Source organism: Psittacula echo (genome assembly GCF_963264785.1).
Source record: "Psittacula echo genome assembly, chromosome: 1".
NCBI classification, from domain to species: domain Eukaryota; kingdom Metazoa; phylum Chordata; class Aves; order Psittaciformes; family Psittacidae; genus Psittacula; species Psittacula echo.
In genome coordinates, this window is record NC_137735.1 from 94,011,068 (window position 1) to 94,025,378 (window position 14,311).

At 45.7% G+C, this 14,311-nt stretch overlaps 1 protein-coding gene across 2 annotated transcripts in view; it reads left to right on the forward strand.

Annotated features, from left to right (window-relative positions):
• Positions 1–1,015: 1,015 nt before the first annotated feature.
• The window catches only part of AKR1D1 (aldo-keto reductase family 1 member D1), a gene marked incomplete at both ends in the record, with an annotated part of 34,866 nt that continues 21,570 nt past the window's right edge, over positions 1,016–14,311 (forward strand). For both annotated transcript variants that reach the window (XM_080634491.1, XM_080634492.1), the window contains one exon: positions 1,016–1,108. In XM_080634491.1, coding sequence (XP_080490617.1) covers positions 1,016–1,108 — 93 coding nt within the window. The remainder of the gene's footprint in view (positions 1,109–14,311) is intronic.

Here is a 14,311-nt window from a genome sequence, read left to right on the forward strand (position 1 = left end):
TTCTCAGAGGGCTCAGTTTCAGGTTGATCTAGGAAGACATGTAAGACCATACACTTCAAAGTCAGATGGGGAGAACTCAGCATAGACAAAGTCTCAGGGCACAAAGTAGCTGGCTCAGGACAGGTTCCATCTTTGCAGAGTGCTGTAAAGGCATAGCCCTGAGGGTTTTACAAGGACAGTAAGATCCCTAGGTTGAATTTCATACAGGGCATTATCCCCTTCTGGGATATCAGCGGTAGGAAATACATACATTTTTTCCACAGCAGAGCAGAACCAGACTGTGAGGAACTTGAGCCCGTGCTCTGTAATTTGGGATTCAAGCTGAGGCAGAGGAGCTATTCACCAGTCTTCTGCCTAGGATTTTCTTAATTCTTTCCTTGCCCCTACAGCAGGGGTTCTCAACCTGTGGCCTGTAGCCTTTGGAAAGGAGACTGGAAACTGTCCCCGCAAGACACGAAGTGTCCTTGCTAACCTTGACTTTGGGGATTTAAAAGAGGGCTTTACACCTCGGTGGGAAAAGTTCCAAGACCTGCAACGCCAAAGCCTGGGAAGCCCGTGCCTTGCTGCGGGAGCCAGGGGAGGAGGGCACAGCCATCACCCCACGGGCAGCTGCGGTCAGGGAGGCCCCGAGGGGGCTCCCGGCAGCGGCTAAGACCCGTTGGGGCCCTCGGGGCGCAGGACGCCCATCGGCCCGCCTCGGTCGCGATAACCCAGCGGGGCTCGCAGAGGGGGTCCCCGGGGAGGTGAGCGGGGCGGGGCGCGGGGCCACCGGTGGCCGCGGGGGGGCGGGGCGCGGGGCGGGGCGCGGCGGGGCGCGGTGCAGGGCCGCCACGGACACACGTGGCTCAGCCCCCCAAAAAGGCATTCCCCGCCGACGGGAGCGGGCAGTTTGTACCTCGGCCCCTTCAGAGGCGCCGTCGGTCCGGTCGGAGGGTGTCAGTGCGCAGGGGCCGCGGTTGGCTCCCTCCCCTGCGGAGGCAGCCGCGGGCTCGGGGCGGCCCTACCTGTAGGCACCATGAACCTTACAGCCGAGAACCACCGCGTCCCGCTGAGCGACGGGAACAGCATCCCGCTGTTGGGGCTGGGCACCTATGCCGACCCCCAAAAAGTAAGTCCGGTGGCGCCGGGACCCCCCGCTCAGCTCCTCCGGCTGGGGCAGGTGGCGATCGCCCTGGCTGCAGACCCCCCGACCGGGGCTACCCGCCAAATCCGCCCTCGCTTTCCTTCCCTCCAGGCTATTTCTCGTTTTGCTCCTTGGAGAATTAGAGCCCGAGCGCTCCCGTGAGCAGGACGGGAGGTGCGCGGCGCGCAGAGGAGGAAAAGGTGGGGGAAAAAAAAACAAAACCCTAAAACTCCTGACCAGGTTGCGGTGTGGCGCTCACCATCCCGCACCGCCGCACGGCTCCGCGCCGGTGAGCACAGCGGAGGACGTGCGGGGGTCCGGGATTCCCTCTGTCGTGGTCCTGGGGGCTGAGTGTCTGGGCGGTGCAAGCCCGGGGCCGCCGGAGTCACCGGGAAGGGATGGGGCACTCAGTGAAAGACGGCTCCTTGGCAGGGAGGCTTAGAGCACTCGGTCCCGAGAAGCCCGGTACCTGAGGGAACCGGTCCCACTGTCTCCGGCGCCGAGCGCTGATAAGACGGGGGGTTTCGGACCGTCTTGCAGTTGGCCCCGACACTTTCCAAGGAATGTTCCTGAAACAAAGACCAAATTCCTGCATCCTGATTCCTGCGGCTCCCACAGCTGAGTGCCAGCGGCCAAACCACTCTCAAATATTCTGCATCCTTCAGTTTTGCGTGTCCCGGGCAGGCATCCATCCCATCTGACTGGGATCGCTGGTTCGGCTGCACCGAGGCTCTGGAAGCACGACTGATGCTTCTTTCCTCTGCGCACCTGGAAGCGCAAAGGCAACTCAGTACTTGCTGCCTTTTGCTCTCCTAAATCGCCTGTTCTTTCAGTAGTTCTTTCTTGTTTGTTTGTTTGTTTGAAGAGTGGACAAAGAGAGAGCGTGGTCAGAACCCTTCTTGTGTAATAGTATCAGAGTTGAGATACAATACTGTGTGTGTGACTCCACACACCACCAGGTAGTTAAAGTATCTTTTTAAAGAAAACTCTTGATTAAAGTCGTTTAACACCCACTAATTGTACTACGGTATATTAATAACAGTGTCAAATAAGGTAATCAATAAACATTGCTGCAATTAGGGCAACGTTGATTGATGAGTGATGTAGAAAAGGTTGCAGATCTCCCTGATTAACACTGCTGGTTTACATGAGGAGAATCGGTGGGAATCTGCAACTTCAGAGGTTGGGCACCGTCCCCCACATCACTTGGGTTTATGGAGATATTTTCAGCTGGTGTGTTCTTTGAGTAACAGTTAGTGAAACAAAATGAAGCTCCCTAGCAGGAGTTTTAACGCAGCAAACCAGAACGTTGCATAATTCAGTGACAAAACTCTGAGCAAACTTGAAGTGTCTCTTTTGCAGACTTGAATAACATGTCTCCAACTCCTGAGCTGCAATTTTACACTGGTTGAAAAGTTGAGTTAAAATAAGGCTGCCAGCAAAAGGCGTGCTCCTGCCTCGCTGCCCTTCCCACCTGCAGCCCAGATGCACCTTGGACTGATGCTGTGGCATTAGCCATGTTCAGTTAGGGAGCTCAGAGTGGCAAGTAACCTGCCGGAGCTGAGAGAGGAGGCAGATGGGGTTCCTCTTTCACAGGCAGCTTTTCTTCAATGCTATAACCCTGCTAAGAGTTCGTTCTACAGAAATTAAAATGTCCCAAAATCAGCATGCTCCTTCTTCCCCACTCTGCAAAATCCTGCTTCCCGCTTTGCCCTCCCATGGATCAAGGGGATGGTGAGCCTTGCTCAACTAGCCAAAATGTGTCATTTTTAGGGAGAACTGGTTTTCAGCAGAATCAGCCTCGGGTGGTGGCTTTTTGCTTTTCACATGTACCTCCTGTTTCTGGTGGCAAGAGCTGGGGGACAAGACAACAGGATGATGCAGACAGGGCATTGCTATGGAAACTCCAATTTAGAGCAATTGAAGCTACCTCAGTGGGAATGGGTGCACATGCCCAACCACCCATTCTCCCCCCGCGTTTGTAGGAGTTTGATTTTCTGAGCTGTCTTTCTTTTTCGACATGATAAACATGTTTGAAAGTTATGGGTGGGAGGAGGAACTGGAAGAGGTAGAGAAAGCAGTGCTGATAAGGCACTTGCAAAAGTCTAATTTTTTGCAGAAGACCATCTAAAACACTGTCTATCTAGAGGAGCTGGGCTGAAGCTTTACACTAGGATGTAGGATTGTATATTTGAGTCAGGGAACTTGTCATAGAGGGCAGATGGGGAAACACAGTAGCAGGGTGCTATGGGATTGTGTTGTGGAATTGTTTGCAGCTACTGGTCATTGGTGGGTCAGGATGTCTAAATAGGTCACCACTTAAACTTGCCCATCTCAAAAAGGCTGCTTTGCTGATAAAAGAACACAGGCTTCTGTCAACTGGTTGCAGTGGCAGTGAAGTGCAGCTTAGCTGGGACAAGCTGCTCTGCCGAGTGCTAACTTGTGCCTGGCGCAACTTCCAGTGGGATGCCTGGCAAGGTTTCCATCCTGTTCCTCCTGCCTAGAGAGCTGAAAGCCTTTGCGGCAACTCGGGACTGTTTCAAGGTTTATCTTAACGAGTGAGGCTACAGACTAGCACTGACACGTTTCCCTTAAAATGCTTAGCTGTAGCCTTTTGAGGCTGAGTTGCTTAAGAAGCAGCATCTGAGGCGCCCGTTCTCCAGCGGTGAGGGCAGGCAGCTGGTGGCAGCAACAGTGCCAGCTGTCCCCAGCATGCTATTTCTGCTCATGAGTCATATCTCTGCGACTTCTAGTCATTTTGTGCTTTGATACAAAACACAGAGCCATTCGTTTGTCAGATTATTCATCTTGCTCTTGGAGGCAGATTCATTTTACTTTCTTTCAAAGGTTATTCACCCTGGCACCTTCATGTCCTTGAGCAGCTTATCCAAAACAAATCTGTTTTCTCAATCTCGTGCTACAGCCCAGTAGCTCAAAATGAGCCCAGAGTGTTCTTCCTGAAGTGCAGGAATGTGCTCACTGGTTAAGCAAACCAGGCAGATCTAGTTAGCCATGGAGCAGGGAAATCTGCTACTCCAACAGTCAGTTACACAAAAACAGAGGCAGGAGGCCAGTGTTCATGTTTCGGGCTTTGTCTGGATAAACTGCACAGCAGTGCCTTCAGAACTGAAATGTGTCAGCAGCCTGACTTGCTCATATTAAATAATTGAATTGTTCTCCCGAAGACAACTTCGGGAGATAAATCATACTTCTCCAGTTGTGAAACACCGCACACAAAATAAATCAGTTCATCGAAATTTGGTCCGTTGTAAAAATTAACTGACTCAACAAAGTACATCACTTAACTGGAGCAGACCTGGACCACTGTAGAAAAGGCCTGTTTGATAATCAGATTAATTTTAACTGAATACTCTTTCACCATAGATGTAAGAGAGCTTTTTCTCCTGACTGGATACAGGTCAGGATGACAAGAATTCAGCTTATTCTTTGAGACTGAAAACAGTAGTGCAATGCTGGGAGTTTCTTTTTGCTTTACTCTCTTAGCACAGTAAGAAAGCACAATGAATCCATTTGCTATCAATTCATCTCCTAGCAGAAACAAAGGAGTCTTCGCTTGGCCACAGAACTAGTGACAAAATTGGGGTTTTTTAATGAAGAAAAGCACTTAAAAATATTTTATGCTTCTTTAATGGAAGATTTGGTTTTTTTTCTTTTTTTTTTAAGGGAAAATAATAATTGTATAACTAGAAAGCTTAGCCTGTTTTTGGGGGGAGGGGGGGGTTGGGTTTGGTTTTTTTTTTGGTGCAAATTTCAGTACATCGAAGTTGGTTTTGTGTTCCGCTTCATACAGGGAAGGAAAGGTGTAAGTCACATTAGATTCTTGCCTACATAAATCAAGCTATTCATCCTAGCAAGGATGGACTTCAGAGACACATCAAAAATCTCAGTCACTGACTCCTTCCCACTTTCCTCATGTGTCTGGGAGGGATCCACAATGGGAGCAGTGAATCTGAATTATCAAGGCCCTCCGAATGGCTTCAAAATTTGAGACCAATTCTGCCCATCTGGCTCTGGGGATCCTTCTGGCAAAGCCCTGTGTGTGCAGGAGTGGCTCTGCCAAGGCTCCAGCAGATGCACCATGTCCAGCTTTCCCTCCCTGAGGGCCCCTGAGCCGTTGACCCAATTCTCCAGGATATTAAATAGATGGGGGAGGGGAGAGGGCAGCCCCACAGGGGAGGGTGGAGGACGACAGTCCCTTTGATGAGTCTGTGGCATCACCCAGTGCCATAGCAGTGCCAGATCAGCTCCCCAGGCTCCCAACATCTCCCAGCATTGATGTTCAGCTCCCAGCACAGTCCAGTGAGTGGTACTGGTACCCATCTGGAAGCAGATTGGGTGCTGGGATAAGCAGGTTTAGAGGGGAAAGGTGCTAAGAACAGTCCTAAATCCTGGAAATCCTATGCCTTGTTAAAACAGCATTTATGCCTGCTTCACTTTATAACTCATCCCTGTCAACACAGCTAAGATCACCAGCCCAGTGCCTCCACATAAATACTTGCTGTCTCCCTGGAAGGTCAAGGGGTCTTGGCCACAGCTCCTCTCCTGCCTTCCTGTTTTGACTGAGGGAGGAAAGGTCTTGGAGGGAAGATTGTAGCAACCACACTGTACACAGGCACTGCTCCTGAAACATAAGATTGGGCAAAACGCTCAAGAATAGCACTGGGTGAGGGTTTTTGGCAAGTTGTGACTTTGCTAAAAATGAGGTTCTGAGGTAGCCAAATCCATCCATAAATTGGAAGCAGTTTTGTGGAATAGTTTCAGGCAAAACAAATGGCAAAGCATTTCATTTTGGGCACTGGCAGTACAAGCTGAGGAATGAAAGGATTATTAAAGCAGTTGGAGGTAGCAGTTGCCTTTCCCTCAATAGCCCACTGATGAGGGAATCCACATGGGTGATGGGAAACCAGATTCAATCCTGCCTCTGGGGATTAAATGAATATCACAAAGCCCAGGGAAATAATGTGATCATGGGGGTATGTGATAGCTAGAGGCAGACAAGAAACACCTGCAGGCTGGAGCAGAAGGAGCACCTTCCCCATGGGAAAGCATGCTGCCTAGCAGCCTCGCAGCTTTGGATGCTGAAGAACTCAGTATGGCAGCCAGCCCAGAGGGAGAGAGACCTATTTCCCCAAATCCTTAATTACCACAAAGTAACTCTTGTGAGCGCCCAGACAGTTTGGGTTGTGTTTAAGAAGAAACTGCTGGTTTGAATCAGGGAGAGGAAAAGTTCATCCAAGGCTTCCACATCCAATCTGAGTGACCAAGTTTAAAGAAGAAAAAAAAACAACAACCAGCAAACAAAGAAATCTGCTTTGGATAAGTATAAACACTGTTTTGGCACCCTGAATTACTTTTTACACCCAAGCTAGAAGCTGAGCAAAGTAACTTTTCATTGTACAGGCCTAACAGCCCCTAGTGCTCTCATAGGACCTCTTATGCCAGAAAGTTCCTCGCGCAAGGATGTGAGCACACAAACTATTTCAATTGCTCTTAACTGTGCAGGCTGCATCTCTGTTGCAAGGTGCCTGTCTTTTGAGCTGCCATGGGTTAACTTTCAGTTAAAAGAAGTAACTTGCCCCATGATATCATCTGGATTTCTGAGCTGCAGTAAAGGGGGGATTGCACACAATTTAATTCCCTCTTCCTCTCCTGTCCATCACCGGCTTCTGAAACATGATCAGCTGAACACAGCAACGATTTCAGTCCCCCTCTCTGCCTCACACAAAGCTACAAAATAGATGGTATATTGAAAGCCCCAGGAAGGGGCGGTTCCTGAGATCACTGGAGACAGGGTTGAAGCTTAGGCTTCCACTTTTAAACCTCTTTCCTACAAACTTCTCTTTCTCTGCCTCAGACAACTGTATTCCTCTTGAGCTAACCCTCCACTTGGCTTCTAGATTGTTTTCTTGAATGAGATAAGAGAGGCAGTGGCAAGAACAGGAACATGTTATTGTCCTTACAGCCTTAGCTTACTTCCCACAACATGCTATTAAAATAAATATATAAATACCGCAGTACTTTTAATGTGAACAATTACATGAATATGTCTTTAACTCAGCAAGTACTGAGTCTGAAGTTAGCCTCTAATGAAGTGATCCTTATGGACCCACATGAAATCACCACAGATGTAGTCCAGGGAAATATTTTGTCTTTTTCTTCCCTAAAAAGGCTATTGGGAATCTGATTTGAACAGAGCTGGGAGAGTCAGCTGGGATATGTGGCTATGGAGCCTCATATGTATGCCCTGAACTTAAGAAGTGAAGAATGTTCCCAAAAAGAAATTGTGTTTTTAAAGTTGTTGGGCTTTATCCCCTGACCAGCATTTCCAAAGGACATTGTGAGCCTCTTTACAGTCCCTTTCAGCAATCACCACCAGCTTTCTCAAGCCATCTGCTTTTTAAACAGCAGTATTACCTCATGCGGTACTAGTTCTTGTCTTCAGGGAGCGCTTTGGAGCAGCAGAGCCACGGCAGGCCAGCAAGCAGCAACATGTGGTCTTTGAGGGCTGCGATTTCTGAGATGTTTCAGAGGGTGGCCTTATATTCCCTTGGTCTCTGAGGATATCCTAAAGCCACACTCCCAAACGGAGATCTGTACACTTGAGGCAAAGACAGGAGGGAAGGAGATCAGTGCAGCCCATGAAAAGAACTGTGCCTGATCTTGCACGTGCCATGGGGGGCTCCTTGCCTACCTGTTAGTAAACTCTAAGCCTAGCCTTCAGGCTGAACACTATTTATCCTGAAACTGTAGCCAGATCACTCACTGACAAAGTCATGACTTGATTAGTTTCGTGCTTGGAGGACTAAACCATACTCAGACCACTCTGCTTGCACAGATGGCAGATGGCATGCTTTTCTTTCAGTGGCTGGTCTCCTGGTATTGAATGATGCCCTTGTTGCTTAATCTCTCAGATTTTACTTCTCATTCCTTGACTAAGTCACAGCTACTGGCAAGACCCAGTTGCCAAGAGCAGATAAAGGCAGGATTCTTTGGTATCTGGTCCCCAGATGCCTTGAGGAAGTGCAGTAGCAGGCATCAAGTTTTAGCAGGCAGGAGAACAATATGGCTCTCTGGCAAGAGCATGTCTACTCATTGGAAACATGATCGAAACCACATAAATACATACAAGAGAAGGAGTCTGTGTGAAAGAAACTGCAGCGACTCTGGGCTGTATTATTTTCTTAATCTATCTCTGCTGTTTGCTATGGCGATGGCAAGTATGCCAGAGGATGAGGGATGAACAGGTGAACATTTCAGATACTGCTTTCACAGGTCAGACTTCTTATAGCAAATAGGTTAGAGTAGAGAGTAGAGGAATGCACTAAATCAAAAAGCTTTTGGACAAATTCTGCTTTCATCAATAGCTTTTGCCAAAAACTCAACAGTGCATGATGTATTTTAAAATTCTGTCATGTATGTTTTAATGGCATACTAATCACCTTTGAAAAGTAGAGTTTGTTTATCTTACATTCACCTTCTGTTTTCTGCCATGCAACATTTCTGCTGCTGGAAAAGTCTTTCTACATCTCTGTGCTTTCAACACTTTGCCTTCCTGGTGGTTCAGCCCTGACCTCTCCTCCCTTACCTGCAATCACCTCTTGATGCCTTAATTCCTTCTAGCTCCCTGTAATTTCATGTTATACAATGGAAGATTTTTGGCTTGCATAAATGCAAGATTGCATCTTTATCTCATTAAGAAAGAAAAACTAAGTCTAATTAGGAAAAAAAAAAACAATCAGAAAAGGTAGCTGCCTTTCTTTCTCTGAAATGTGGCATGTTCAAACACTAGCTTTTATGTAAGAGCTGTATTTTAACCATTAATATAATTTTTTAAAGTTAGATTTGACAAAATGACTTATCACTCTGTCAAGCTGCGGAGAAGATTCTTACATTTAACCTTTCTGAGGACATAAGCTTTGTTCTCATGACTTTGATTTGCACAAAACACATGACTCTAAGACACTGTTGAATTTGCAGAAATGCTCTTTTACCTCTGTGTATCTTCTCTGCTGAAATCTCTGTGGTTCTTCATTTCTATGAATCCTGAAGCTTAATGGAAAATAAATTGATAGTATGACTAATCTGCACTTTGTGCCAATGGCTTCTGTGATGTTTCCAGCTGCAAATACAATTAGTGTCTAATCATGTGCAGCAGATTAAAAGCTGTATTTGCCGAAATGGCCATTTGTAGGGATTGATGCATGGACGGGAAGCTGCTAGGAGGGACAGGAACCAGCTGACCCTGGGGAGGTGCTTGGGCGGCAGATATAAGGATTGTAACTGCGCAATAAATCGTTGTTGACCCGCATTCTGTGAATGCTCTATGTCTCAGCCCTAGTTCGGAGGGAACTAGTGCTTCCGTCCTTCACCACACGAGTAGCGAGAAACTACAGCAAACATGTAAAATTCCTGATGAGGACGCATCCAGCCTTGTAGATGAGGGTGGATGAAACACTAACTCTCTAGCTATAGAGTTCATTAACCTAAAGAGGATTTCTAAGCAAAATGGCCGCAAAATGGCCACAAAATTGCTAGTTTTGGAAAATGGGGGATTTTTTAGTTTGCTGAGTGGATTGCACTCAGAAAGACTTCCTACTCCTTCAAATAAACTCTTTTAAAAGATATAGTACCTCCAACCTATGCTGACATTTCAGCTGCTACCTGAAAACACTTTCAGACTACTCCAGGACCAAGAGATGCATTCTTCCCCTCCCTGAAGTGGACAACTTCTACTAGTGAAAACATTGACAGCCAGATTAACTTCCTGGCCCAGTGCAGGGATGCCTGCCTAATCCAAGCAGAGAGGCTGGCTCTTAAAGCCAACCTGGCACTGCATCACTTGGCTGCTGAATGTGGTACCGACACACATAGACTTGGACACCACAAGAGCACTCCAGAGGAAAACGTTCCCAGAGCAGGTGACATTTAAGAGACAGCTTCGCCTAGGAGTCAGTATGGCTTTGGGTGCTGGATATCAGATGCTAACATCACCCACCAAGATACATGTCTGGCTATGGTATAGGGTAGAATTGTGTTTAATCAGCGCCGATCCAAAAATAATAGAAAGTTAATCCAGATATGCTTTTAAGACAGTAGCACTACCCAAAAATTAGTTGTAGAGATTCTTGTCTGAAAAGTAACCAAACAGAAAGAAGACGCTTTCCGTTCCATAGCTGCTTAGTGCAGTGACAAGCACTAGCTGTTTCAATATATCCCTCTTCCAAAAACTATAAAGCTAGCTCTACCAATGCAATAATATCAAGGCCAGATATTGACAAAAAAGGAATTTCTCTTTTCCTCTGGCTTTCCAAACGTAATGGATTTTTAACCCTGCTCAAAAGCCACAAAGAAAGCCTTCCTACATAAATAAAAGTTATGAAATTGTTTGATAGAAGATGAGACAGGGAATCACTGGCATTGTTGAAGAGTGAAAAAACGGAACCCATATGAGTTAGTAATCTAAATTAACACAACTGAGAGATACGCTTTTTGGCAAGAACATGTAGAGTCCAATTTTCCAGACAAACCTTCATATTCTAGAAAGGCCTTGACTGAGTCCATATGTTAAATATGACTCTGCACTCCCATGTGTCCCTGATTGCCTGCAATTCTCCAAAGAACAGCATAAGCATGTTCTTGCAGCTCATGCGGGAAGCTGGGTTGTGTCTCTGGTTGGCCTAGGAGGCCACATTTGTCAAAACTTGAAAACGTGCAGAAAATTCCTCTCTAGGCTTCATTAAAGCCAACTTTTGTTGGTTCAGCTAACTAGGTGGTGGAATTCCCCAAGTTTTACATCTGCATTTGTAAATGCTTCTTCGAACTGGCGCCAGAAACCTCTCCCCTTTAACTCTAGGGAACAAAGTAGAAGGACTGCTGGCAATCTTTTTTTTCTCTTGTTATCGCATAAGATGGTGCTTTGTCTTCCCCTTGTACCACACGCATCCCTGGGACTACATCTCTTGTCTGAATGGTATTTTGATAGCATCCACCCTTCCAGTTAGATCTGTGCTTTCCAAGGCTGGCCAGATGGCTATCGTGTCCTCCAGCTCTTCAGGAAACTGTCCCAGTCCACCATGCTGACACTGCAAGCATAGGACCTGGGTGTGCTTGGTTTGCTTGAATCCTTCAGTGGCTGACAGAGAGGCATGGCAGCCCTTCAGTTTAGGCTTGCATTAAGTGAATTTGCATCAGGTGAAAAGTGGCCATCCTAAACCAGAGGATTCTGCAATTAAGTGGTAAAAATAACGCCAGCAGCATCTGCCAGCTACAATAATAAGGCTTTCCTGAAGACAGCTTTGGCTAAATCCTAGAATAATAATGTCACAGGAATTCTAGAAATGTTAAATCTGCAGTTATGCAATCTAATTTCTGTTCTATGGGCAATCAAACCTCATGCGTCAGGCCACTGACAGGATATCAGCCTAGAGGAGAAAGGCACCATGCTTGTTCACAGTGTGACACAAGGCAGCAAGCATCACCATTCCCTCCATCTTCTCTGAGCATATTTGCTACCATCCACTTTGTAAGGCAATTCACTGCGTGACATAAAGCAAAGCTCTGGGCTGGCATCCAGCTCATGGCTCTGAACTGTGCTCTCTGCCTCTGTTCTCATCTCTACCTGCTTTTGCAGAGATCCCTTTGCTGGGTTTTGCTTCCTGGATGGTGGCTGTCAATGCTTCCGGGGGATGAAAGCCAGATTTTCCGGTGTATGAGAGGAGGGGGTGTGCTGGCAGTTGCATTTTCCAAGAAAGAGGTGTACAGTACAGCTTCTTCTTTACAAGATTAAACAATTCTAAGAATGTACCCTTGTGTGGCTCATATCCTCTGGCTTTGTAAACTCAACCTGTGCTTTCCTGTAGTGCCTTCAGTACACATGTTTTCTGTGCTCCGTTCCTAACATCTTAAACCACTCCTCTTTGCCAGTTTGTCCAGAGAACAGGCAAATGGAAATAAGCATTTGGGCTTCTAGAAACTTGCATAAGAGTCTGTGTGTGAGAGAGGCTCGGAGTCTAGGAATTTACCTACTTTCTCCTTCCTGTGTTTAGCTGACTAAGATTCCTAAACAACAGCTCCACATCTTAAATTATAGGTTAGGACTGGAGTTTAGCCCACAGTTTAGATCTCTTGTGTAATTCAGCTGCAGCTAAATTCAGATTTTTCCAGGAGATGGCCCTGTCTCTCTCAACACAAGAAACTCTTCCTACCAGGATCATTATTCCCAGATAAGGGACTGGATACCATTGCACTAACTAGTGCAATGCTGTTTCCTTGGTTCTCACATGCTGCTGAGACTGGTGCAACCCTGTAAAGCTGAATATATATGTGAAATGAGGCAGAGCAGAATCTGGAAGCCCAAGTCAGACTGTTTTCCTTTACTATATGAACTAATAAAGAGTAAATGACAGTAGTGATGTTATAAGACATTTATAAAAGCAGCGCCTGTGGTAGCTGTTCATGTGGTTTTGCAAGGTTGCAGTCTACTACTAATGTGTTCTGTTAGCTTTGCCCGTGGAGATAACCAGAATCCCTCTTTATCAGCTGGAAAGCTAATGGAAATTGCTGACCAGAAAAGGATGCTATAGGAAAAGCAAAAGATTTGGAGGGCAGCTAAATAACAGTAATGAGTAGAACAACAACTAAGTGTTGAGCAAATAACGTTCTACTTAAGAGGTGACAGTAAAATTCACAGGCATGCCTGCACAAAAAATATTCTCCTGTGGCTTGGTCACATGAAACCATGAGCAAAACTGAAGCTGTACATTTTCTATGGTAGGGAGAAAAGTTTTTAACAAAATGGGATGTGGTGGAAGGTGTCTGGAATAAACATTAAAAAATAAAAAAGTTCATTGTCTCAGAGGAAAAAGAGAGCAGATCCATTCAGACAGGCAGAAGTGATGAAGAACATTGCTTTTTCAGACTCATAAAATGTAGGAACTGGCCAGTTGGCTACTTCATCTATCAAGAAGGGGCCAAATTGCTGCTTTTTTATTCCGGTGAAGGTGCAGATCTGAGTCTTCCCTCCTGTCCTTCTGCCAGATTTATTCACAATGGAGCCTGAAGGAAACTGATACTGATTTAATAAGTCGTGTGGTGATAAATCAGCAGGTTTACAACCTATTGATTGAGGGAATAATTTCATATATTGCTCCCTTAAACTCCATGGTCTTAAAAATAACCTAGATGGCATTGAAGCAATTATTAGTGATTAAGCAGTTTTTCCTTTATCATAAATCATATAATAAGTTTAATATCTTTTCTGATTGACTGTAAGAGCACTGAAGATAAAAATCTGACTTTGAGCGTTCAAGTGGTTATAAAATTACAGTTCTAAAGCAACAGTCCTTGATCAAAGTGGCATAGTTGCAGGGTGCACTGATTAGAAACTGAAACATTAATTACAGCTAATGATCAAACATACCTCTTACCTACACTTAAATAAGAAGTATTAAAGAAGCAAAAATTTGTCTTCAGGCCAAAGAGCCCAGAATTACTACTGACAAAGAAAGGTTTATAGCACAGAGATGTTTCAGTACCTCATCTGATATTAGTGCTGCTTTAAACATGAGCCGTGCTTATTTGGGAATGGTACAAGGATAAAGGCTTACCCAAAATGAGCAGAAAGAATAAGCAACAATACTTTAGATAACATACATCCGTGAATATAACCCACAATAAGGAAAAGGAGGAGGTCTGGCTCTCCTGGTAGAATAAAAGTGGCTGTCTCATGGCCAGGCAGCTTGGGAGGCACTCCATCAGCTGCTGTGACTGAAGTATTAACCCTTATACGACACTACGAGATGTAAGAGTTGTCATATCACAGAATTACACCTACACTTAAGTAAAAGTTGTTTTTCAGTTGGTAGTCTCTGATCTGGTCACTACTATAGACTTTTATTTCCACAAAAGACAGAAGAGATTAAAACTTCTCAGGCTAAGCAGTGCGGTTGAGGGGAGATACATATTTTTTACCTTCTCCGATGGAAAGATAGATGAGCAGTGGTGATCTGAGTCATCCAGCTTTAATATGGTCTGTCAGGAAACAATGGAATAAGATACGACATTTAAGACAACACTTCTAAAAAGTGGCAAAACCACAACATGACTAGCCTGTGCAACTCATCAGCACAGTTTACCACAGCCCATTCCTGCAGGATTTGGAAGGATTAG